Source organism: Scyliorhinus torazame, chromosome 2, assembly GCF_047496885.1.
Source record: "Scyliorhinus torazame isolate Kashiwa2021f chromosome 2, sScyTor2.1, whole genome shotgun sequence".
NCBI lineage: Eukaryota > Metazoa > Chordata > Chondrichthyes > Carcharhiniformes > Scyliorhinidae > Scyliorhinus > Scyliorhinus torazame.
Genome location: NC_092708.1, coordinates 14213913 through 14239468, shown reverse-complemented (window position 1 = coordinate 14239468; position 25556 = coordinate 14213913). Strand labels below are relative to the sequence as shown.

At 52.8% G+C, this 25556-nt stretch overlaps 1 protein-coding gene across 2 annotated transcripts in view; it reads right to left on the bottom strand.

Annotated features, from left to right (window-relative positions):
• abcb6a (ATP binding cassette subfamily B member 6 (LAN blood group) a) overlaps positions 1-25556 on the bottom strand; it is a 300475-nt gene that overhangs the window by 100817 nt on the left and 174102 nt on the right. For both annotated transcript variants that reach the window (XM_072468683.1, XM_072468682.1), the window contains exons 13-15: positions 25297-25382; positions 9311-9368; positions 7944-8048 (exon numbers count right to left, since the gene is read on the bottom strand). In XM_072468683.1, coding sequence (XP_072324784.1) covers positions 7944-8048; positions 9311-9368; positions 25297-25382 — 249 coding nt within the window. The remainder of the gene's footprint in view (positions 1-7943; positions 8049-9310; positions 9369-25296; positions 25383-25556) is intronic.

The window sequence follows — 25556 nt, the reverse complement described above, 5'->3', positions numbered from 1 at the left end:
AGAAAAGTTAGGGATCTAGAATTATTAGCAAAGAAGGGATTGGAAGAGGAGTTGAGATTTTCCAGAGTATTTGGAATTGGGTAGAGTGTGCTCAGGAATATTTTCCACCACAGTATTGCCTGTTCGGGGAGGCTGGTACGGGAGTTCATAGAATAAACATTGTTTTGTTATAAAAACCACTGGTCCATTTTCTGCTGTACCACACCTGTAAAGTGAGCTGTGTGCTCCCCATACCACAATCTATTAAAAGTTGTGGGTCAGGTGAACTCCATGATACACTTTGGGATTCTCTAAACCCTGGCCCATAACAGTATGTTTCCAGTCCAACGTGAAGGCTAGATCTGGTTTTTGGGAATGAGGTGCGCCAAGTGGATCAAGTGTCAGTCGGAGAATATTTAGGGGATAGTGATCATTGGAACACAAAGTTTAGGTTCGTTACAGAAAAGAACAAGAACAATGCAGAGTAAGGATAATTAACTAGGGGGCAGCCAACCTCATTGGGGTGAGAATGGATCTGTCCCAGATCAATTTGAATCATAGGTTGGCAGGCAAAAAAGTATCTGAGAAAGGGCTGCCTTTAGAGCAGAGAGAGTTCACACACAGACAAGGTATATTCCCATGAAGTGAAAAGGCAGGGCAAACAAATCCAGAGCTTGTCATAATATACACATCAGTGTATGATGGTGCAGAGACACACACTGACTGACACATTGCAAGACCAATCAACACACACAACACAGCAGCCAATCACCAGTTAGGGCACGGTCACTATAAAGACAGAGGGCACTAGTTTTCCCGCTCATTCGGGATGCAGCCTCTGAGACAGACAGAGCCCACAGTCAGTAGCACGAACATCCACCATGTACTAGCAGTATAGGCTGGTCAGGTTAGGCATAGGTCTTCAGTTAATCTAACATAGTGTCGACCCACAGTGCAAGTATGTTTAACGGCTCTTAGTTAAATAAAATAGAGTTGTACCATTACAAGTGCTGGTAGCCTGTCTGTTACTGCTAAGGTAAATGCAGTCTCCACAGATCCAGAGTACCCAACATATCATGGTACCAGTATGTGATGTTAGAGTTTAACAGACCTACCTTCAAGTGATCTGCCTTCGACCAGCAATCAGCCATCCGGTAGTATGGACAGCGTCCGCCCTCCCCCGCTGCTCTGCATCACCAGCAACCTCGGTGCGAACTGGAAAATGTTTAAGCAACGATTCCAGCTATACCTCGAAGCTACAGACCTGGAAGCTGCCTCAGACGCCAGGAAGATTGCTCTCTTCATTTCCACGGCCGGGGACCACGCCATCCATATCTTCAACTCTCTCACTTTCGCTGAAGGTGAAGACAAGTCCAAGTTCAAGACAGTCCTGCTCAAATTCGACAGTCACTGTGACATGGAGGTAAATGAAAGTTTTGAGCGTGATGACTTTCAACAGCGTCTGCAGGGTAAGGATGAACCTTTTCAATCTTTCCTCACCCACCTTCGCATCCTCGCGCAGTCCTGTAATTACTGCTCCACTTCCGACTCGATGATCCGTGACCAGATCGTTTTCGGTGTGCAATCGGACCCCCTACGCCAGCAGCTCCTCAAGGTTAAACAGCTCACCCTTGCGATAGCCATCGAGACCTGCGTTCTGCATGAAAACGGCACTAACCAATACTCGCACATTCAAGCAGCTGAAACGGCGTGGCAAGGTCCCCACGAGGCAGAGCGGATGCAAGCCATTAAACAACTCCAGGGCCTAAGCCTGGATAAGGGCGGCCATTTCGCGCGCTCCCGCACATGACCGAGGGGACGGCGAGGCCGAAGACCGCACTGCGCAGGCGCGCACTACGTACGACCGCGCATGCGCGGTGGCGTACCGAACATTCTGACGTCACGACGTGCGGCTACTGTGGCTCCGCCCACTTAAAGGGCCAATGTCCTGCAAAATCCCGACGCTGTCTCCAATGTGGCAAGCTTGGCCACTATGCAGCCCTATGCAGGTCTGCTCAACCTACTACCTCTCGTCGCTCCAACCAGCCACGCAGGGATGTCCGAACCATCCAGCCACCGGTCACCGATTCCGACTTGATTCCGGACCTTGACACCGAGGACCCTAAAGCACCATTTCAGGTGGGCATCATCACCAAACACAAGATGCTCCAGAAGACAAAAGCCAAGTCTCTCCCAATATTCCGCATTGATCCGGCGACGAGTGGTGTGACACCCTCACGGTCAACCGATCCCGCATCGGATTCCGCCTGGACACCGGCGCCTCAGCCAACCTCATTACGCGGTCTGACCTCGGAAGCCTCCATGTCAAGCCTACCATCCTGCCAGCTTCTGGATTACAATGGTAATGCCATTGCTGCCAGTGGCTCTTGCCAGCTTGAAGTGTCGCACCGGTCATTAAAGGCTAACCGGCCATTCGAAATAGTGGGATCCACTAAAGCCTCCCTGTTTGGTGCTCAGGCGTGCAAACTTCTAAACCTTGTCCAAAGGGTTCACTCCGTCACCCGCTGATGCTTCCGCATCTCAGGACGCTGACTTTCGGACACAGCTGAACGCCATCATCACCTGACACCACGGTGTATCGAGGGCATGGGCACACTCCCATACACTTATAAAATCTTGTTAAAACCAAATGCCACGCCTGTGGTGCACGCACCTCGCAGGGTACCAGCACCCCTCAAGGACCGCCTCAAGCAGCAGCTGCAGGACTTCCAGGACCAGGGCGGAATTTCGAAAGTTACAGAACCGACTGACTGGGTCAGCTCTATGGTGTGCGTGAAAAAAACATCCGGCGAATTATGCATATGTATTGATCCCAAGGACCTCAACCGCAATATTATGAGAGAACACTATCCCATTCCAAAGCGCGAAGAACTCACCTGCGAGATGGCTCGCGCCAAATTTTTCACCAAGCTAGACGCATTCAAGGGGTTCTGGCAGATCCAACTCGACGCATCCAGTCGGAAGCTCTGCACCTTTAACACCCCGTTTGGCCGGTATTGCTACAACCGGATGCCATTTGGCATCATCTCTGCATCGGAGGTGTTCCACAGAATAATGGAGCAGATGATGGAAGGTATCGAAGGGGTTCGCGTATATGTGGACGACATCATCGTCTGGTCTACCACCCCGCAGGAGCACATTGATCGCCTCCAACGAGTGTTCCAACGAATCCATGAGCATGGCCTCCGCCTCAACAGGACCAAATGCTCCTTTGGTCAAACAGAAATTAAATTCCTCGGAGACCACATTTCACAGTTTGGCGTGCAGCCGGATGCTGACAAGGTATCTGCCATTAAGGCCATGAAGACACCGGAGGACAAGAAGGCGGTCCTCCGCTTCCTGGGCATGGTCAATTTCCTGGGGAAATTCATCCCTAATCTCGCCTCCCACACCACGGCTCTCAGGAACCTGGTTAAGAAGACGACCGAGTTCCAATCGCTCCCCGCCCACAAACAAGAATGGCGGGAACTCAGGGCGAAGCTGACCAAGGACCCGGTGTTGGCATTTTTCGATCCGGCCAAAGAAACAAAGATCTCCACGGATGCCAGTCAGTCCGGCATTGGAGCAGTGCTCCTTCAACGTGACGACGCCTCCTCATGGGCTCCTGTCGCATACGCGTCACGTGCAATGACGCCCACCGAACAGAGCTATGCGCAAATTGAAAAAGAGTGCCTGGGCCTTCTTACCGGAGTCGTCAAATTCCATGACTATGTCTATGGACTCCCAAAGTTCACAGTCGAGACAGACCACAGGCCACTGGTCAATATCATTCAAAAAGACCTTGACGACATGACGCCGCACCTGCAGCGCATTCTCCTTAAACTCAGGCGGTACGACTTCGAATTCGTCTACACCCCGGGTAAGAAGCTCATCGTCACCGATGCACTCTCCCGATCTGTCACCACACGCTGCGAACCAGCGGGCTTAGTGTGTCAAATTGATGCTCAGATGGCATTCGCCGCATCCAATCTGCCCGCCACGGACGAACGACTCATCCATATTCGTCGTGAGACGGCCAACGATCCCCTGCTCCGTGTCATGCACCACCTGACAGATGGGTGGCTCAAGAGCCAATGCCCTCAATTCGACAACATTAAAGATGACCTGGCGGTGGTAGATGGAATTCTACTAAAGCTGGACAGGATCATCATTCCGCACAGCATGTGGAACCTCGTCCTTGAGCAGCTCCATGAGGGCCACCCGTGAGTGGAGAACTGCCGCCGATGGGCCCATGAGGCAGTGTACTGGCCTGGAATCAATGAGGACATTGCCAATGCCGTTCTTAACTGCCCAACATGCCAGCGTTTCCAGCCTGCTCAGCCAAGGGAGACCTTGCAACCCCATGAGTTGGTCACGTCCCCTTGGACCAAAGTGGGCATCGACCTGTTCCATGCACTTGGCCGGGACTACGTCCTCATAATGGACTATTTCTCAAACTACCCGGAGGTAGTTAGGCTACACGACCTCATCTCAACTGCGGTAATTCGGGCGTGCAAGGAAACCTTCGCTCGCCATGGCATCCCGCTCACGGTCATGTCCGACAATGGCCCGTGTTTTGCCAGTCAGGAGTGGTCCAATTTTACCAAACGATACAACTTCACACATGTCACGTCCAGTCCCTATTACCCCCAATCCAATGGCAAAGCTGAAAAGGGGGAGCACATTGTCAAACGACTCCTGTGCAAGGCGGCCGATGCAGGATCCGATTTTTACCTCGCCCTGCTTGCTTACAGATCAACTCCATTGTCCACCGGCCTGTCACTGGCTCAATTGTTGATGAATCGCACGCTGCGGACGACGGTGCCGGCCATTCATGGCCCAGACTTGGACAACATCCGGTCCTTTGTCGAATACAGTTGTCTCGGGCCCAACACAAATCGGCGTACGACGCCCGCGCCACGGATCTCCCTGCTCTGGCTCCTGATGACGAGGTCAGTATCCAACTTCCCGATGGTGGTTGGTCCACCACCGCTGTGGTGCTCACACAAGTGGCCCCCAGGTCATTTTTGGTTCGTCTACAAGACGGCTCTCTTCTTCGCCGAAATAGACGGGCACAACGACTCCTTCCTCGCTCGCCACCAGATCATCATGCCCCGCCGTCACGGCGAACCCGTCACGGACTTTGCAGATCTCCCTTTCGCTCTGCCACCCTCTGAGTCTGACACAGTCCCGCCCATTCCAGAACAGGCGGCCCCTGGCCCACCCTTGAGGCGGTCAACCAGAATTCGTCACCCACCTCAGAGACTGAATTTATGAACTGCCTGAATTCATGGACTCTTTGAACTCATGAACTGATTGTTTCGTTACCCTGTTTGATTAACTCACTGTTGTTCTAGTTATATTTTGTGTTACATACTGTCCATCTGCACTAGACACCTTCCAATGTAAATATCTTAGGGTTTCTGTACATAGTTCTGTAAATATGCTCGCATGTGCCACACATAGTTAGGAACATTCGCATACGACATTGCCACGACACACATTTTTTTTAGAAAAGGGGGGGATGTCATAATATACACATCACTATATGATGGTGCAGAGACACACTGCAAGACCAATCAACACACACAACACAGCAGCCAATCACCAGTTAGGGCATGGTCACTATAAAGACATAGGGCACTAGTTTTCCCGCTCATTCGGGATGCAGCCTCTGTGACAGACAGAGCCCGCAGTCAGTAGCACAAACATCCACCATGTGCTGGCAGTATAGGCTGGTCAGGTTAGGCATAGGTCTTCAGTCAATCTAACATAGTGTCGACCCACAGTGCAAATATGTTTAACAGCTCTTCGTTAAATAAAATAGAGTTGTACTATTACAAGTGCTCGTAGCCTGTCTATGTTACTGCTAAGGTAAACACAGTCTCCACAGATCCAGAGTACCCAACACATCAGAGCTCACTGGATGACAAACAGCTGGAGGTTACGATGGTAGCACAGTGGACAGCACTGCGGCTTCACAGCACCGGGGTCCCAGGTTCGATTCCCCGATGGGCCACTGTCTGAGCGGAGTCTGCACGTTCTCCCCGTGTCTGCGTGGGTTTCCTCCGGGTGCTCCGGTTTCCTCCCACAGTCCAAAGACGTGCAGGTTAGGTGGATTGGCCAGGCTAAATTGCTCTTAGTGTGCAAAAAGGTTAGGAGGCGTTATTGGCTTACGGGGATAGGGTGGAAGTGGGGGCTTAAGTGGGTTGGTGCAGACTCGATGGGCCGAATGGCCTCCTTCTGCACTGTGTGTTCTATGTGGTATAAAGCTGCACTTAGCTCAGCTCACCAGCACAGGATGGCACCACAATCTCGCGACACCCCACTGTGGCTTCCGGACCCCCCAAACGTACTAATAGGGGGGTCCTCATACACCCACCCCCCTCCACCTCATCAGGGCAAGTCACCCTGGGCCGATCCCTGGCACTGCCAACCAAGCATATAGGCACCTTGGCACTGCCAGACTGGTAGTGCCCATGAAAGGGTGGCAGTGCCAAGGTACCCGAGCAGCATCAAGAGTGCCAGGGTACCACCCTGCCCAGGGCCCGACCAACCGGGGGGGCTCCGATCGCCGGGGAGATCCCTCCCCACCCCCATGTGCTGTTACGCCTGGTCTACGATTCTGGAAACAAGTGCTGAATGATGCCACAGCGGGGTATCGTAGGCGAGGCCGTTCGATCCTGTGCCTGGGTAACTGCGGCGTAGACACAGTCAAGTCAAACTAACTACCCACTTGAATATGCAAATCTGGATCGCACCCATTGAGGGTGACTTCCAGACCGCACCACCTCGCGAGATCTCGATACATCTCACGAGGCGTGGCGATAATCCTGAATCTCGTGAGATTTAACAGCCTCGTCGGGTCTCTGAGCCATGTGCGGCAAGACCGAGAGGTTGTGTCCTTTGGTTGGAATTCAAACGAAAAATTTCGAAATATCATTTTGGGTGGGTTAGGCGGGGTGTTACTTTGCTGGCTTTTTGGGTGAGCCCCACAGCGCTATTCAACCACATTTAGGAATGTTTTCATCACTGGGGGAGTTGAACCCACCGGCGAGACCGACTCCTCAGAGATCGGGCAGCCATTTTGAAAGGGTGCTCCGGACTCTGCCCCACACCCATGAGCAATGTCACTCCCCCTGCACACATGGGCATTACCCCACACCCCTCAAGCGAGGACACCCTGCTGTGTGGTCGCTGACTGGCCCGCTCCCTTTTCAGGAGCGAGTTCCACGTAGAACCATGTCCGCTTGCCTTTGAGAGGCTAGTGTGGGGCATGCGACTGACATGTCCAGCCCCGCAGAACTGGTTTTGAGTGATTAGCGCCTCAATGCTGGACACATTGGCTTGAAAAAGGACACTGATGTTGAGCGCCTCTCTTGCCATTGTATTTGAAGGGTCTTGCAAAGGAACGTCTGGTAGTATTTCTCCAGCGAAATTCACACACACACACTCACACAGAAACACAGTCTTGATTCCATTGATTTTCACGGATAGCCTGTCCAATACCATACATGATCTCCTCACCATCTGTTGTCTTCACACTCACCTGTATTCTTCCAATCCTCTGATTCTCTGTACTCATGTACTTTCTTTATTCTCTTTCTCTCCTCCCTTTTCTCACTGTTATATTTCATGCTTGCTATCTTTTTCCACCTGATTTTCTTTCATTCTCTCTCCCATCTTTCTTCTTGCCTGTTTTCTCTCTCTGATCTATTTCACCCATTCAACTGTTTTTCTCACTCCCCTTTTCTCTGGCTTCTCCCCCATTTTCTCTCTGGTCTGTTCTCTGTTGGGTAATTTCCCGGCAGTGACAGCCCTGCTTAAGGACAGCATGTGTACTGCTCTCCGGAGCGGCTAGGCAGACTCGAGGTCCCATTTGGGAAATACATTTTTTTTAGTCTCAACATTAGAAGCTGATCAACGCTCTTGACATTCCTCTCGAATAATGTATCTGCTTTTACCTTTGAGATGTCTTGACCATCGATTTTAATGCAGCCTCCCTTAACGTCATAAAATCGGAACAGTAGTCGGATTATGGTGCTTTTTCCAGACCCAGAAGGCCCAACCTAGAGCAAAGACAAATAACAGAACTATTCAACTGGTGGATTGAATGGCCTCCCATGCTATAAACATGTACAGTTGCACACATGTGAGATGTGAAAAATGTTTGAGAGAGACCCTCAATTAACCATTGGCTTGTATTTGTGATTTAAAATATTTGTTTCAGCCTCTTCAAATGTACACAAATGGCATTTACATTCTTACCCCTTGTCAAACACACTTCTGCCCCAACGAAATATAAACTCTTAGAAATCAACTCTTAAAATGAAAATAGTGCCCTTAACGATGGAAGTAACAACCGGTCCACTGTGCCAGTGAGAGACTATCTGTGAGGACTATCTTTTTAGGCCACACTTGGAGTATAGTGTCCAATTCTGGTCGCCACACTACCAGAAGGATGTGGAGGCTTTAGAGAGGGTGCAGAAGGGATTTACCAGGATGTTGCCTGGTATGGAGGGCATTAGCTATGAGGAGAGGTTGAATAAACTTGGTTTGTTCTCACTGGAACAAAGGAAGTTGAGGGGTGACCTGATAGAGGTCTACAAAAGAGACAGAGTGGATAGTTAGAGGCTTTTCCCCAGGGTAGAGGGGTCAATTACGAGGGGCATAGGTTTAAGGTGCGAGGGGCAAGGTTTAGAGGAGATGTACGAGGTAAGTCTTTTTTACACAGAGGGTAGTGGGTGCCTGGAACTCGCTGCCGGAGGAGGTGGTGGAAGCAGGGACGATAGAGACCTTTAAGGGGCATCTTGACAAATACATGAATAGGATGGGAATGGAGGGACACGGACCCCGGAAGTGTAGAAGATTTTAGTTTAGACGGGCAGCATGGTCGGCACGGGCTTGGAGGGCCGAAGGACCTGTTCCTGTGCTGTACTTTTCTTTGTTCTTTTTGACAGAGGGAAAGGGACAATGCAGTGATTGGACAACTGTATCCATTCTTTCCATAAACTGATCTGGGTAAAAGCACCAACTGGCAGTGCCCTGGATGGGGATTCCATTTTACTATAGTCCTTTGTTTAAAATTTTATTATCGGGACATGGGTATTGCTTAGGCAACCAAAGATCATTGATTGCAGATCCATGAACACGAATTGGATTACTACTAGAAATTATCCAGATATTAATGACCATCACTACCCAGATATCAGGTGGTCCTCCACCTGGGTGAGAACGGAGTTCCTGAATATTTGCTAATCTGATTTCATTCCACTGATATTAAATACGTTTTGGTGGCATGTCACCAACACATTGCAGTAAACTTACTTACTAGAGCCACTGTGTGTCCAGGCGGAACAGTAAATGAAACGTCATGCAGGATTTCCCTGCTGCAAGAGAAAAAACAAAATAAAACACGTGTCAACAGGAACAGCAAAGGTAGGCCATCTGTGGTTGAAGATTGCACTGTCCCACTCCCCTGAGGTGGATGAAAACTGAATGGGGTGTATCGGATTCAAGAATATTTACCATCCCAATACAGAAACATTCTGCAAGAATCCAAAGATTCGAGGGCATGATACAATGAACGTCAGAATTTCCGAGCCTTGTGGGTAGAAGTGAATTAGGTTTCACCATGCAAACCGGTGGTCATTTAATATTTAATGGGAAAGTTTATATTTGGAAATCTGGTTCGAACCTTAGTTAGACCACACTTGTTTGGAGTATAGTGTTCAATTCTGGTCGCCACACTACCAGAAGGATGGGGAGGCTTTAGAGAGGGTGCAGAAGAGATTTACCAGGATGTTGCCTCGTATGGAGGGCATTAGCTATGAGGAGCGGTTGAATAAACTCGGTTTGTTCTCACTGGAACGAAGGAGGTTGAGGGGCGACCTGATAAAGGTCTACAAAATTATGAGGGGCATAGACAGAGTGGATAGTCAGAGGCTTTTCCCCAGGGTAGAGGGGGAAATTACTAGGGGGTATAGGTTTAAGGTGCGAGGGCAAGGTTTAGAGTAGATGTACGAGGCAAGTTTTTTTACACAGAGGGTAATGGGTGCCTGGAACTCGCTACCGGAGGAGGTGGTGGAAGCAGGGACGATAGTAACATTTAAGGGGCATCTTGACAAATACATGAATAGGATGAGAATAGAGGGATACGGACCCAGGAAGTGTAGAAGATTGTAGTTTAGTCGGGCAGCATGGTCGGCATGGGCTTGGAGGGCCTGTTCCTGTGCTGTACTTTTTTTTGTTCTTTGTACATTGGTTCCCCAATGAACTAATGTTCCAGAAAATGAGGTGATGAATTTTAGCACTAGCACAAAAGCATTCTATTTGTAAGTTACCGTCCCTCCAAAATTGTCCCACTCCCCAATTAACCCTGTCAGTGTCGACCTACAGTAATTATGACTAGTCCATTTCAATGCTAACCCCCAGGATGTTTATAGCTGGAGACTCAGCGACAGAAATGCCATTGAATGTCAAGGGATGATGGTTAGATTCTCAGTTGTTGGAGATGGGCATTGCCTTGCACTTTTGTGGTGCGAATGTTACTTGCCACTTGTCAGCCCAAGCCTGAGTGCTGTCCAGGTCTTGCTGCATATGGGCAGGGACTGCTTCAGTATTTGAGGAGTCACGAATGGTGCTGAACATGTTACATCCCCGCTTCTGACTTTATGATGGAGGGAAGGTCATTGATGAAGCAGCTGAAGATGCCTGGTCTAAGACATTAACCTGTTACTATCTAAGAAATTGAATACATTCAAGAGGCAGCTAGATATGGCACTTGAGGCGAATGGGATCAAGGGTTATGGTGAGAAAGCAGGATTATGCTATTGAGTTGGTTGATCAGCCATGATTGTGACGAATGGTGGAGCAGGCTCGAAGGGCCAAGTGACCTCCTCCTACTCCTATCTTCTTTGTTTCTATGAATTACTGCAGTGATGTCCTGGGACTGAGATGATTGACCTCCAACACTGGACTCCCAGTCTCTCAAATCTTCCAATTTCACTCAGATTTAAATCCCTGTAGCCTAACCAATATATCTAAAATGGGCGGCAGCATAATCTGCTGGGGTTTTTCAAGGATATGACCAAAGTAGCAGATTTTGGCTATCCAGTTGTCATTATTTGAGTGAAAAGTTTTCAAAAACCTTTGATGTAATTCCACATGCAAATCCTGTAAAAGATTGAAGCTCGTGGGATTGATTACAAATGAGTTACACATATTGAAAACTGATTTTGCAGCAGGAAGGTGGAAAGGAATAAATCTCTGGGAATTGAGTACTTTTCACATTACAAAGCTGATCACATCAAGCAATGCGGCAAGGTGACAAGTGTGAGGGATAACAAAAGCATTCTGTGCGAAAGACGCCCCACCCCCACTCCCACAAAACTGGGACGTGCCGTGGTTGGGGCAGGACTTTCGATTTTTGAGCAGTTTCCCTATTTTTGCCATGGTAGTCAGGCTCTCCGTCATGGCAAAAGTCTGGGGCTAAGAGAAGGGAGAGGTGCAGAAGCAGAGAGATTGAGTGAGGGAATTCCAGAACTTGGGCCTCGGCAACCAAAGGCACAACTTTCAGTGGTGGGGCGACAAAAATCGGGAATAACGAAAGAGACCAGAGATGGAGAAGCACAGAGATCTCCGGGAGTTATACGTTTAGAAGAGGATGATAATAATCTTTATTATTGTCACAAGTAGGCTGACATTAACACTGCATCAGGGCTAAATCTCTGGCTTTGAAAGCAGACCAAGGCAGGCCGGCTTTGAAAGCAGACCAAGGCAGGCCAGCAGCACGGTTCAATTCCCGTAACAGCCTCCCCGAACAGGTGCCGGAATATGGCGACTAGGGGCTTTTCACAGTAACTTCATTGAAGCCTACTTGTGACAATAAGTGATTTTCATTTTATTTCATTTCATCGAGTATAAAAACGGGCAAGTCATGCTGCAGTTGTATAGAACCTTGGTACGGCCGCACTTGGAATATTGCGCACAATTCTGGTCGCCACAGTACCAGAGGGATGTGGAGGCTTTGGAGAGGGTGCAGAGGAGGTTTACCAGGATGTTGCCTGGTATGGAGGGTGTTAGCTATGTGGAGAGGCTGAATAGACTCAGACTGTTTTCATTAGAACGACGGCGGTTGAGGGGTGACCTGATAGAGATCTACAAGATTATGAGGGGCATGGATAGAGTGGATGGGCAGGCACTCTTTCCCAGGGTGAAGGGGTCAGTCACCAGAGGGCATAGGTTTAGGTTCTGTGGGGCAAAGTTTAGAGGAGATGTGCGAGGCAGGTTTTTTACGCAGAGGGTGGTGAGTGCCTGGAACGCGTTGCCAGGGGAGGCTGTGGAAGCAGATACATTAACGGCATTCAAAAGGCATCTTGACAAACACATGGATAGGACGGGTATAGAGGGATATGACACTAGGAAGTGCTGAGGGTCTTGGCAAAGGTTGGTATCATGACCGGTACAGGCTTGGAGGGCCGAAGGGCCTGTTCCTGTGCTGTATCGTTCTTTGAAGTTATTGTGAAAGATAGAGAGAGGTGAGGCCATCGAAAGATTTGAAAACAAGGATGACAATTTTAAAACGCAGGCGTCGCCGGCCAGATGCCAATGTCGGCCACGGAGTGCAAGTGAAAGGATCTTGGTGCAAATTAGGATACAGGCAGAGCTTTGGATGAGCCTTCGCTTGTGGAGGGTGGAAGATGGGAGAACAGTCAGGAGAGCTTTGGAAAAGGGAAGAAAAACCAAGAAATTGTGTTTTAAAAATTGAAGGGAAGTCGATTGAAGCCTGATAAAACTTGGTAAACGTTGAGCTTCCTCTTAGATAGACTGTCATAAGTGATTGCAGACATCACCAAGGTGCTCACGCACAGGCAGGAATATTGATATTTGTACGTGAATCTAGTCAACTATCACATTCACAGACAAAGAGACAAGTACAGATGCATTATCCACACACTGGCAAATTACACCAATTAAGATAGGCAAATAGTGTGCAGAAGGTTCCAGCCAGGTCTGTAATTCTCCAACCACACACCTGAGGTCTGGATGCTTCTCGAATTCTGGCCTCTTTTGCAACCTGGGGCGAAATTCTCCGTTATCGGCGGAAACTCCGCCGATCGGCGCAAAAAACGGCGCAAATCCCACTTGCGTCACGTCATAAAAATGGGCCGATAGTCTGCGGCCCGAAATGGGCTAGCAGCGACGTAACGGGATCCGCGCTTGCGCAGTGGTTCACGCCGTGCAGCGTCATACGCGCTGCACGGCGTGACGGCTCATAAGGCCGCGCAGCTCCCCCCCACCCAACCGGAACAGCCGACCGCAACACCCGACTTGATGGCTGGCCGTCGCTCAGCCCCGAGGTTCGAGTCACGCGATGTGGAGGCGCTCCTGGATGCGGTGGAGCAGAGGAGGGACGCCCTGTATCCCGGGCACGGCCGCAGAGTTGCCCCACGCCACAGCCGGCGTCTGTGGAGGGAGGTGGCAGAGGCCGTCACCGCTGTGGCCCTAACACCACGGACAGGCACCCAGTGCCACAAGAAGGTGAACGACCTCGTCAGAGCAGGCAGGGTGAGCCTCCCCCATATCCCCCAAATCCCCCCCCTCCCCAATATCCCCCCCTCCCCCATATCCCCCCCCCATCCTCCCCCATACTCCCCCCCTCCCCCATATTCCCCCCTCCCCCATATCCCCCATATTCCCCCTTATCCCTCATATTCCCCCCTCCCCATATCCCCCATATTCCCCCCTCCCCCATATCCCCCATATTCCCCCCTCCCCCATATCCCCCATATTCCCCCCTCCCCCATATCCCCCCCTCCCCCATATCCCCCATATTCCCCCCTCCCCCATATTCCCCCCTCCCCCATATTCCCCCATATCCACCATATTCCCCCCTCCCCCATATTCCCCCCTCCCCCATATTCCCCATATTCCCCATATTTCCCCCCTCCCCCATATTCCCCCCTCCCCCATATTCCCCCCCTCCCCCATATTCTCCCCCCTCCCCCATATTCCCCCCCTCCCCCATATTCCCCCCATATTCCCCCATAATCCCCCATAATCCCCCCTATTCCCCTATTCCCCCATATCCCCCCTCCCCCATATCCCCCCTCCCCATATCCCCCATATTCCCCCCTCCCCCATATCCCCCCCTCCCCCATATCCCCCCTCCCCCATATTCCCCATATCCCCCCCTCCCCCATATCCCCCCTCCCACATATCCCCCCTCCCCCATATCCCCCATATCCCCCCTCCCCCATATCCCCCCTCCCCCATATCCCCCAGTGAATCCAGCCCTAACCTTAACCTCTGCAATGCACGCGCAACCGATGGCGTGCATTCATATACCTGCCTAACACTGTTGCCTTTTACCCCTGCCACCCCCCCCCCCCCCCCCCCCCCACAGGAGAAGCGCGCACACAACACCAGGGAGCATGTGAGGACTGGAGGAGGGCCCGCTGATGAGAGGCCACTGACCGTACACGAGGAAAGGGCCCTGGAACTGGCTGGCGGACCTGAGGACCGGGAGGTTGCTGATGCAGAGGTCGGGGCCCCACGAGCAAGTGAGCCACCAACAGCCCGTCCCCATATCCCCCCTCCCCTATATCCCCCTCTCCCGTATCACCTGATCACTGCCTGATGTCTAACCATGCATGCTTCATTGTGTATCGCAGGACCAAACGTCCAGGCACCCATCCCCGCAGATGCAGACCGCCCGCAGGATGCCCCTCGGAGACCACGGGAGACGGAGAGACCCGCACCCTCCAGCATGCGACGCCCGCAGGATGCCCCTCGGAGACCACGGGAGACGGAGAGACCCGGACCCTCCAGCATGCGACGCCCGCAGGATGCCTCTCGCACACCACGGGAGACGAAGAGACCCGGACCCTCCAGCATGCGACGCCCGCAGGATGCCTCTCGCACACCACGGGAGACGGAGAGACCTGGAGCAACAGGGAGACGACACCCCCGTCACGTGCGGGAGCGACCACCCAGCGATGAGGGGGGCAGCCACAGGCCCCCGTCACATCCGAGCCAGGACACCACTACCCAGGACACCACTATCCAGGACACCCCTACCCGGGACACCACTACCCAGGACACCACTACCCGGGACACCCCTACCCGGGACAGCACTACCCGGGACAGCACTACCCGGGACAGCACTACCCGGGACAGCACTACCCGGGACAGCACTACCCGGGACAGCACTACCCGGGACAGCACTACCCGGGACAGCACTACCCGGGACAGCACTACCCGGGACAGCACTACCCGGGACAGCACTACCCGGGACAGCACTACCCGGGACAGCACTACCCGGGACAGCACTACCCGGGACAGCACTACCCGGGCAGCACTACCCGGGACAGCACTACCCGGGACAGCACTACCCGGGACAGCACTACCCAGGACAGCACTACCCAGGACAGCACTACCCAGGACACCCCTACCCGGGAAGACGAAATACCGGACAGTGACTCAGAGTGGATGGGTGGAGACGAACCCCCACCCCAAAGTGCCATGGACTCAGAGTGGGACGAAGAGCACGACACAACGCCACTGCTGTCACCAACACCCTCCACCATCGCAGAAACACTCACCACGGTTGGGCACTTTAGTGATGAGGCGTCTGGTACACTCACTGGTGCGCACAACACAGCCGTCCCGGTACAGCAGGTGGAGGTAGGAGCAGCAGAGGGACCGGGCGGTCGGAGGGCAGCCCAGGCCAAGCGAACATCTGCCGCCCAGATGGATCCCGGGTTCCTGCAGTTACCACACCCACACATAGATCCGATGCAACCACCGACACGGAGACGAGCGAATAGGGTGACGGGTGGCTTGCGGCGGCTGCGGTCGCAGGTGGAGGAGTCCACCCGCGTCCAGGAGCTGGGAGTGGTCCCGGTCATGCGTGCCACCCAGGCTGACACCGCACGGGTGGCGTCCGCGGTGGAGGCAATGGGTGCGACGGTGTCAGACATGGGGAACGGTTTGCGAGGCCTGGGGCCTTCCGTGCAGGCGGCGTCTGTGGCCCAGGAAATGGCTGCCCTCTCACAGGAGGCCATGAGCCAGTGCCAGCGCCAGATGGCAGAGGCGCTCAACGCCATAGCCCAGTCTCAGCAGGCCATGGCCCAGTCTCAGCAGGCCATGGCCCAGTCTCAGCAGGCCATGGCCCAGTCTCTGCAGGCCATGGCCCAGTCTCAGCAGGCCATGGCCCAGTCTCAGCAGGCCATCGCTGAGGGCATCGGCGCCAGTGGCCATGTGCGAGCTGGCGTCGCACTGTCGCAGACAGGGTTCGACAACCCCCTGGGCTCCATGGCTGCAAACCTGCAGACCCCTGTCGATACCAGCACGGGCCTCCAGGACTGGCAGCGCCAGATGTCGGGGGCGCGTCGGATGGCCAGTCCGTTCGCATCCCCCACCCATGTAGAGGCCTGGGGGCCATCGGGCACCCCGAGGGAGGAGGAGGTGGTGTGGTCCGTCCCGGCTCCCTCTGTAGGGGAGGTCCCGGTACACCGCGACACCTCGGACTCCCCCCCATTCCGTCCCAGGTGCATCGGGTGGGCAACGGGCAGGACAGGCTGGCAGCTCGCCATCCCAGTCGCCCGGGCCGCAGCCTGGCCCATCTAGGCCAGGACGCCCCAGGAAACGGCCGCCAAAGGGATCCAGTGTCAGAAGGCAGGAATCACAGGAGTCCACCTCCAGTTCTGCTGTACCGTCTGGGGAACCACGTAGACGTAGTCAAAGGGCCCGTAAGGCCAAACAATTAGACACTGAGTAAGTTGGCACGGGTGCAGGGCACAGATGAGTTTTAGGCGCTAGGGCACGTGCATGAACTCCTTTGGTTATTAAAGTCAATGTTACACCTACCGAAGCTGCCTTTGTGCTCTGTCCAAAGTGTGCGGGGGTGTCATGTACGTTGAGCGCAAGTGTGTGTGTGAGGGGTGGTCTTACCTCAGCCCCAGGTGAGTCTGCCCCCTTCCCCCTGGGCCGCCATCAACATCCCCCGGGCAGAGGACGGGACCGTGCGCTGCAGTGTCACAGCCGCATGCAGGGATGGTCCGGGTGGATGGTGGTACTGTGGCCATGGGTCAGACATAGTCCAACGATGTAGAGCCAGGAGCTCATCGGAGGCGGGTTGTCATCATTCTCCATGGCCTGCGATAGACACGCGTCCACCCGCAACTGGGTGAGCCCGGCCCGTTGTGCCGCCGGTGGATCGGCAATTGGGGGTGGGGGGGTGGTGTGCATGCGGGTGGGGTGTGTGGGGTTGGGGAGGGGGGTGAGGGTGCTGGGTGGGTGGATGGGTGGGGGGTGTGGGTGGTCGGCTGTTGTCATGGTGTGCGGTCTGTGGCCATACTACCCGATTCCCACGCCCATCTAGTCAGTGAAGCGGGCGTCTATCAGTCTGTCCCGTGCCCGCTGGGCCAGCCGGTAACGGTGGACAGCCACCCGTCTGTGTCTACCCCGTCTGCCCTGACCATTGCCCCCATCCCCCTCATCTGGAGAGGACTGGGCCTCTTCCTGCTGCTCCTCCACTCCGCCCTCCTCTGCCTGCGGCACATCGCCCCTCTGCTGGGCTATGTTGTGCAGGACGCAGCACACCACAATGATGCGGCCGACCCTATCTGACCGATACTGGAGGGCGCCCCCAGAGAGGTCCAGGCACCTGAAACGCATCTTCAGCACGCCAAAGCACCTTTCGATCACTCCCCTTGTCGCTACATGGGCATCATTGTAGCGGTTCTCCGCCTCATTGCGTGGCCTCCGTATAGGCGTCATCAGCCACGATCGCAATGGGTAGCCCCTGTCGCCCAGCAACCAGCCCCTCAGCCGGGGATGGCATCCCTCGTACATGCCGGGGATGGATGACCGCGACAACACGAATGAGTCGTGTACACTGCCTGGGTGACGGGCGCAGACGTGCAGGATCATCATGCGGTGGTCGCAGACCACCTGTACGTTCATCGAATAGGTCCCCTTCCTATTAGTGAACACGGCCCTGTTATCTGCAGGTGGCCGCACGGCGACGTGCATCCCATCGATCGCGCCCTGGACCATGGGGAACCCGGCAATGGCAGAGAAGCCCACGGCCCGGGCATCTTGGCTGGCCCGGTCCACGGGGAAGCGGATGTAGCGGTGCGCCATGGCATAAAGGGCATCTGTCACTGCCCGGATGCACCGATGCACCGATGTCTGCGATATGCCGGACAGGTCCCCACTCGGTGCCTGGAATGACCCCGTTGCATAAAAGTTCAGGGCCACCGTAACCTTGACGGACACGGGGAGAGGGTGTCCCCCGCCAGTGCCACGCGGTGACAGGTGTGCCAGCAGGTGGCAGATGTGTGCCACGGTTTCCCGGCTCATCCGGAGTCTCCTCCTGCATTCCCGGTCCGTGAGGTCCTGGTATGACTGCCGGGGCCGGTACACACGGGGCGCCCTCGGGTGCCTCCGTTGCCGTGGGGCCGCGATGTCCTCCTCCCCCTCCTCGTCCTGTCGGTCAGGTGTCCCTCCAGCCTGGGCGGCTGCCGCCTGCCCCTCTGCAGCAGCCTGCGCCGCCTCTCTGGCACGCTCCTCCTCCTCCTCCTCCTCCTCATCCAGGGCAACATAGACATGAGCGGCTGCCACCACGGCGGCCAACATCGCTGGATGGTCTGAAAACATGACGGCCTGGTGGGGGGGGGGGAGGGGAACGACGACATGTCATCATTGCCCATATCCCCTCCTCCCCCCAGCCAGGTGGCATGGACCGCATGGGTCCAACTGTTGGAGGCTGGCACCTGGCCAGGTGGACCAACTCATTTGCCCTCCCATCACCCACCCCGGCACGGCCCCCTCCCCAACCTCCACCCCGGCACGGCCCCCTCCCCAACCCCCAACCTCCACCCCAGCACGGACCCCCCCCAACCTCCACCCCGGCACGGACCCCCTCCCCAACCTCCACCCCGGCACGGACCCCCTCCCCAACCCCCAACCTCCACCCCAGCACGGACCCCCCCAACCTCCACCCCGGCACGGCCCCCTCCCCAACCCCCAACCTCCACCCCGGCACGGACCCCCCCCCAACCTCCACCCCGGCACGGACCCCCTCCCCAACCTCCACCCCGGCACGGACCCCCTCCCCAACCTCCACCCCGGCACGGACCCCCTCCCCAACCTCCACACCGGCACGGACCCCCCCCCCAACCTCCACCCCGGCACGGACCCCCTCCACAACCCCAAACCTCCACCCCGGCACGGACCCCCTCCCGGCACTCCCCCGGAGCCCAGCCTACTCTAACCACCACCCCACCCCCCCCCCCCTCCCCCGCCGCACACACACACAAGCCGAGACACACCTCTCCTCAGGCAATCAGTCTGCGGCCACGCCATTTCCTGCCCAGAGCCAACCCCCCAGGCCGTCACTCACCTCCTCGCTGGTCGGCGTGAGCCTGGAGCACCGGGTCACGCCGATGAAAAGGAGGTTTGATTCACGTCGACGTGAACGGTCATCACGTCGACGGGACTTCGGCCCATCCGGAAGGGAGAATATCGGCAGGCCGAAAATCGGCTGCCTTGCGCAGACCCGTGACATTTTCCGCGGCAGCGGCGCCATTAACGCCCCGCCGACTTTTCTCCCTTCGGAGACTTCGGCGGGGGCGGGATTCACGGCGGCCAACGGCCATTCTCCGACCCGGCGGGGGGTCGGAGAATGACGCCCCTGATTTCTATCACTCCAGAATTGGTAGTCATGCCTGGACGTTAAACTCTGGAATTCACCCCCCCCTAAATCTCTCCACTTCTTTCTCTCGCTCTCCTCCTTTAAGTTCATAGATCATAGAATTTACAGTGCAGAAGGAGGCCACTCAGCCCATCGAGCCTGCACCGGCTCTTGGAAAGAGCACCCTACCCAAGGTCCACACCTCCACCCTATCCCCATAACCCAGTAACCCCACCCAACACTAAGGGCAATTTAGCACGGCCAATCCACCTAACCTGCACATCTTTGGACTGTGGGAGGAAACTGGAGCACTGGAGGAAACCCACGCACACACGGGGAGGATGTGCAGACTCCGCACAGACAGTGAGCCAAGCCGGGAATCGAACCTGGGATCCTGGAGCTGTGAAGCAATTGTGCTATCCACAATGCTAACGTGCTGCCCGGGTTGTTCCAGAGGTTCATTATGCTCTGGGAAAAGAACCACCACACAACTTCTAGACACGGTTTCTACATCTGCACTGTTTAAATGTCTGTATGCAGTGTGACATTTTACCTTTGTAATCATTTAACACTTCATAATGAACAAAATGATTAAACTCTCACGTTCAATTGCTGGTCTGTCCCGATCTAGATGCTATTCAGTCCATGAAGTTATCGGAGTGATTCAAATTGCTTCACTGGCCTGAGGCTAAGAAAGGGGTAAAGTGGCCAGGGTTCTCACTGCTGACCATTATCCAGTGATCGTTACTGTGGCACATGGGTGTGGTTTATTGAGGCCAGGATCGAGTCGAGCTCCGATTTCATCCATGGTCAATTCCACTTGAAGAATGTGTGTGGAGTTTGCACGTTCTCCCAGTGTCTGCATGAGTTTCCTCCGGGTGCTCCAGTTTCCTCCCACAGTTGAAAGGTGTGCAGGTCAGGTGGATTGGCCAGGCTAAATTGCCCCATAATGCCCAGAAATACGCAGGTTAGATTCTGAGTTGTGGGGATAGGGCGGGGTGAACGGGGGACTGTAAATGGGTGGAGTGCTCTTTCGAAGGGGCCGGTGCAGACTCGATGGGCCGAATGACCCCCATCTGCCCTGTAGGGAGTCTATGGTGTTCTGATAGCTGCATGGATAAGGTCAATTTGTGACCAAGCTTCTGGTCATCTATCCTAATATCTCTGTACACATCACGGTGTCAGATTTAGACTGATTGTACTTCAGTGAAGCATCTTGGGTCTTTAGCGACATTAAAGCTGAAGTATAAATGCAAGTTGTTACTGTTACTCCTAATTAGTGACTTAACAAAAACCTCACAATAGTAAGGCAAGACAAGGAAAGAGGACAAACACAGTCAGTTTGAGTCTCTAAAATCCCGAGTGTATATAAAGAAAATGATGGAGCCTGAGTTGATTGTCCTGGTTTCATTTAGTTTGCAGGGTCCAGTATCAAGATGCGAACAGCAGCTAAGGTACAGAATTACTTCCACAAACACGCTCGCTCATTTTCATTTCAATTTGACCAGCTGAATGGCTTTAGAAGAAAACAAATCAGTGCCACATTTACATCTGGAGCAGACACCATTTAATTTGATGCATTTGGCTACAGTTCTAAAGTGAAACACAGGAAACAGTGTAGGCAGACGCCCCACCACATGCATTATATTTTTATTTCCGACTTGTTTTCCTCCCTCTGCTTACGAGGTGTTAACTTTTAACTGTTTATTTTTTTGTTGAATACATTTAAGGCTGGGATAGACAGATTTTTGGTCTCTTAGGAAATGGCAAGTGGGCTGGAAGATGGAGCAGAAGCCCAAGGTCAGCCGTGATCACACTGAAAGGCAGGGCAGGCTCGATGGGTCATACACCTGCTCCTATTTCCTGTCTTGTGTTGTGTTATTGCGGCATGTTTCACAAGCACCATCAGCCCTAATAAGGGGATCAGGGGTTATGGGGGGAAGGCAGGAGAATGGGGATGAGAAAATATCAGCCATGACTGAATGGCGGAGCAGACTCGATGGGCCGAGTGGCCTAATTCTGCTCCTATGTCTTATGGTCTTATCCATGCAGCCATTCTTCAGGTGTAATAGTCATCTCTTTTAGTGACACAAATAGGTTTACATTAACACCGCAATGATGTTACTGTGAAAATCCCCTAGTCGCCACATTCCGGCGCCTGTTCGGGTACACGGAGGGAGAATTCAGAATGTCTAATTCACCGAACAAGCACGTCTTTCAGGACTTGTGGGAGGAAACCGGAGCTCCCGGAGGAAATCCACGCAGACACAGGGAGAACGTGCAGATTCTGTGTCATGATATCCATATTAACATATCATGGTGCAATCACACACACACACACTGATGGACCAACCAACACACACACAACATCACAGCCAATCACCAGTGAGAGCACACACACTATAAAACAGGGAACACCACAGTTCCCGCTCATTCCACCAGGAGATAGCTCAGAGCACAGAGCTCACAGCGTGCCACTCAGACATACACCATGTGCTGAGTGCCTCTCTAAGATAGTGCTAGGGCTGGGTCCACAGGTTAGCTGGTGAAGTACGAACCACAGCCAGAAGTTAATAGTTATTATTGTACAGAATAATAAAACAGAGTTGTACCATCCACAACTGTGTTGGTTCGTTTGTGTATCGGAACACCCAACACGACACTCTGCACAGACAGCGACCCCAACCGGGAATTGAACCCGGGTCCCTGGCGCTGTGAAGCAACAGTGATAACCACTGTGCTACCGTGTATGACTAGAACAGGTCAATTGATTATGGAAGGAATCAGAGCTCGAGTCGATCCTGGCCTCAATAAACCACACCCATGTACCACAGTAACGATCACTGGATAATGGTCAGCAGTGAGAACCCTGGCCACGTTTCCCCTTTCTTAGCCTCAGGCCAGTGAAGCAATTTGAATCACTCCGATATCTTCATGGACTGAATAACATCTAGATCGGGACAGACCAGCAATTGAACGTGAGAGTTTAATTATTTGGTTCATTGTGAAGCGTTAATAATAATAATCTTAATGATTACAAAGGTAAAAGGTCACACTGCATACAGACATTTAAACAGTGTAGATGTAGAAACAGTCCAGAAGTTGAGTGGTTCTACTTTTCCCAGAGCGTGATGAACCTCTAGAATGTACTGCCCACTGGACTGGCAGATGGAAAACATGGACCATGTTCCGTATCTTGGGGTACGACAAAGGCAGACAATGATGACAAATTCATCATCGCCTTCAATGTGCCCGTTCGGCCTTCAGCCAAAGCAGGAAAAAAAAATATGGGAGGACCAGGATCTAACACCTAGACTAAGGCTATGGTTTGCGGAACAGCAGTGATCCCCACGCTGCACAATAATTCATATCCATGGACGACAGTGAATAGGCACCTCAAAGCACTGGAGAAGCACCACACGTGTTCCCTTCACAGTAACTCCAAATGCAGTGGTAAGAAAGGTGATCCAACAGCAGTTTCTTCTCCCAAAGCCAATCAAGATGCTAATCGCTCAGAAATCACTCCGGTGGATGGAGCATGTCGTTCATCTGCTGACACCAGACTTCCAAAGCAACCGTTCCAATCGGAACTCGGCATGAGATTCCCAGAAGGAAAATCCTTGGGATGCTCTCAAAGCATCGCCTGAGAGGTCAAACATTCCCATTGGTTCATGGGAGCCCCTGGCTTGTGAAGTGACCAAAATGGAGAAGGCTCATTCGGGAAGGCACTGAACACGGAGAGACTTTTCCAGGAACATGCAGGGGCGAAGACGAGGCATCCGAGGGAAATGCGGACATCTCTATCGACCCAACCGTCCCAGCATCACCTGCCCCACAGCTGGCAGAGCTTGCAAATCACTCATTGGACTTATCAGTCATCTCAGAAGCCATCAAACCAGAGTGAAATAAGTCATCCTGAATCCCGGGTGACTGCCGAAGGAGAAAGTGGGTTCTGACTTTGCAGTCATTTAATAGGGAGCTGGATTATTTCTTGAAAGGGTAGATGGGTGAGAGGCTGTTTACTCTCCTTGAAGAGCCGAAAACCAACGCGCAGGGACTCAGATAAGAGTCGGCCATTTAACATTGAGATGAGAAGAAATTTTGTCACTGACGGTTGAGAAGCGTTGGAATTGATGCTCAATTGCTGAGTATATGGGCGGCACGGTAGCACAGTGGTTAGCACTGATGCTTCACAGCGCCAGGGTTCCGGGTTCGATTCACGCTTGGGTCACTGTGCGGAGTCTGCACGTTCTCCCCGTGTCTGCGTGGGTTTCCTCCGGGTGCTCCGGTTTCCTCCCACGGCCCAAAGATGTGCAGGTTAGCTGGATTGGACATGCTAAATTGCCCTTAAGTGTACAAAACGGTTGGCGGGGTAACGGGGATAGGGTGGAGGCGTGGGCTTGAGTAGGCTGCTCTTTCCAAGGGCCGGTGCAGACTTGATGGGCCGAATGGTCTCCTTCTGCAATGTAGATTCTATGATTCTATACTCAAGGGAAAACAAGCTAACTCTAGATAATCTAAGCCTCAGTATCATTCTGGTAAATCTATACCCAACTCCATCCAAGGCCAATATATCCTTCCTGAAACTAAAATATAACTTATCCCCTCAGTATTGCAACACCGACATTGATCCCAAAGAGATAAAGACCAAGATTCTATTATTCCCTTTTGATTACATTTAACGCCCTGGTCCATCCATAGTAGATTGGATTTCGAACAACGATAAGTCAAGAATACAGAAGGGAGATAGAGAACCTAGTGGAGTGGTGTAGCGACAACAATCTCTCCCTCAATGCCAGCAAAACTAAAGAGCTGGTCATTGACTTCAGGAAGCAAAGTACTGTACAAACCCCTGTCAGCATCAACGGGGCCGAGGTGGAGATGGTTGACAGCTTCAAATTCCTAGGAGTACACATCTCCAAAAATCTGTCCTGGTGCACCCACGTCGACGCTACCACCAAGAAAGCACAACAGCGCCTATACTTCCTCAGGAAACAAAGGAAATTCGGCATGTCCACATTCACTCTTACCAATTTTTACAGATGCACCATAGAAAGCATCCTATCTGGCTGCATCACAGCCTGGTATGGCAACTGCTCGGCCCAAGACCATAAGAAACTCCAAAGAGTCATGAACACCGCCCAGTCCATCACACAAACCCACCTCCCATCCATTGACTCTGTCTACACCTGCCGCTGCCTTGGGAAAGCGGGCAGCATAATCAAAGAAAACCTCCCACCCGGGTAAGTCTCTCTTCCAACTTCTTCCATCGGGCAGGGGATACAAAAATATGAGAACACACACGAACAGACTCAAAAACAACTTCTTTCCTGCTGTTACTGTACTCCTGAATGATCCTCTTAGGGACTGACCAGATCTCTCCACACACCTTCTCTACTGAGTAGTACTACATTCCATATACTCACCCAATGTCTCTGTCTATGTATTTATATTGTGTATTGCACGTCTGATGTTTTTTCCATGTATGGCATGATCTATCAGGTCTGTTCGCAGAACAACACTTTTCACTGTACCTCGGTACACGTGGCAATAAACAAAATTCAAATTCAATACCTGTTGCTCCATGCCATCACTTATACCCATCATTTACTTACCTATCTATATAGCTGAAATAAACTTCTTCAAACGTCACCTTTCCAACTTTGAAGAATAGATTTGCTGCGCTGATGTCATCAGTTATCTGAAAAATAAAGAATAATAATTTTCAGTTGGTGTGTTTATTCATCTTTAAGGAAACTATTCTCTCTCTCTCTCGGTGCCCTGTACTAGTCGCCAGCTGAGAGGTTTAAACAAAGGGTTTCTGTCAACATTTCTCCTGATCCGACTCGTTGATGTGTGTCCGACTTACCCTGGG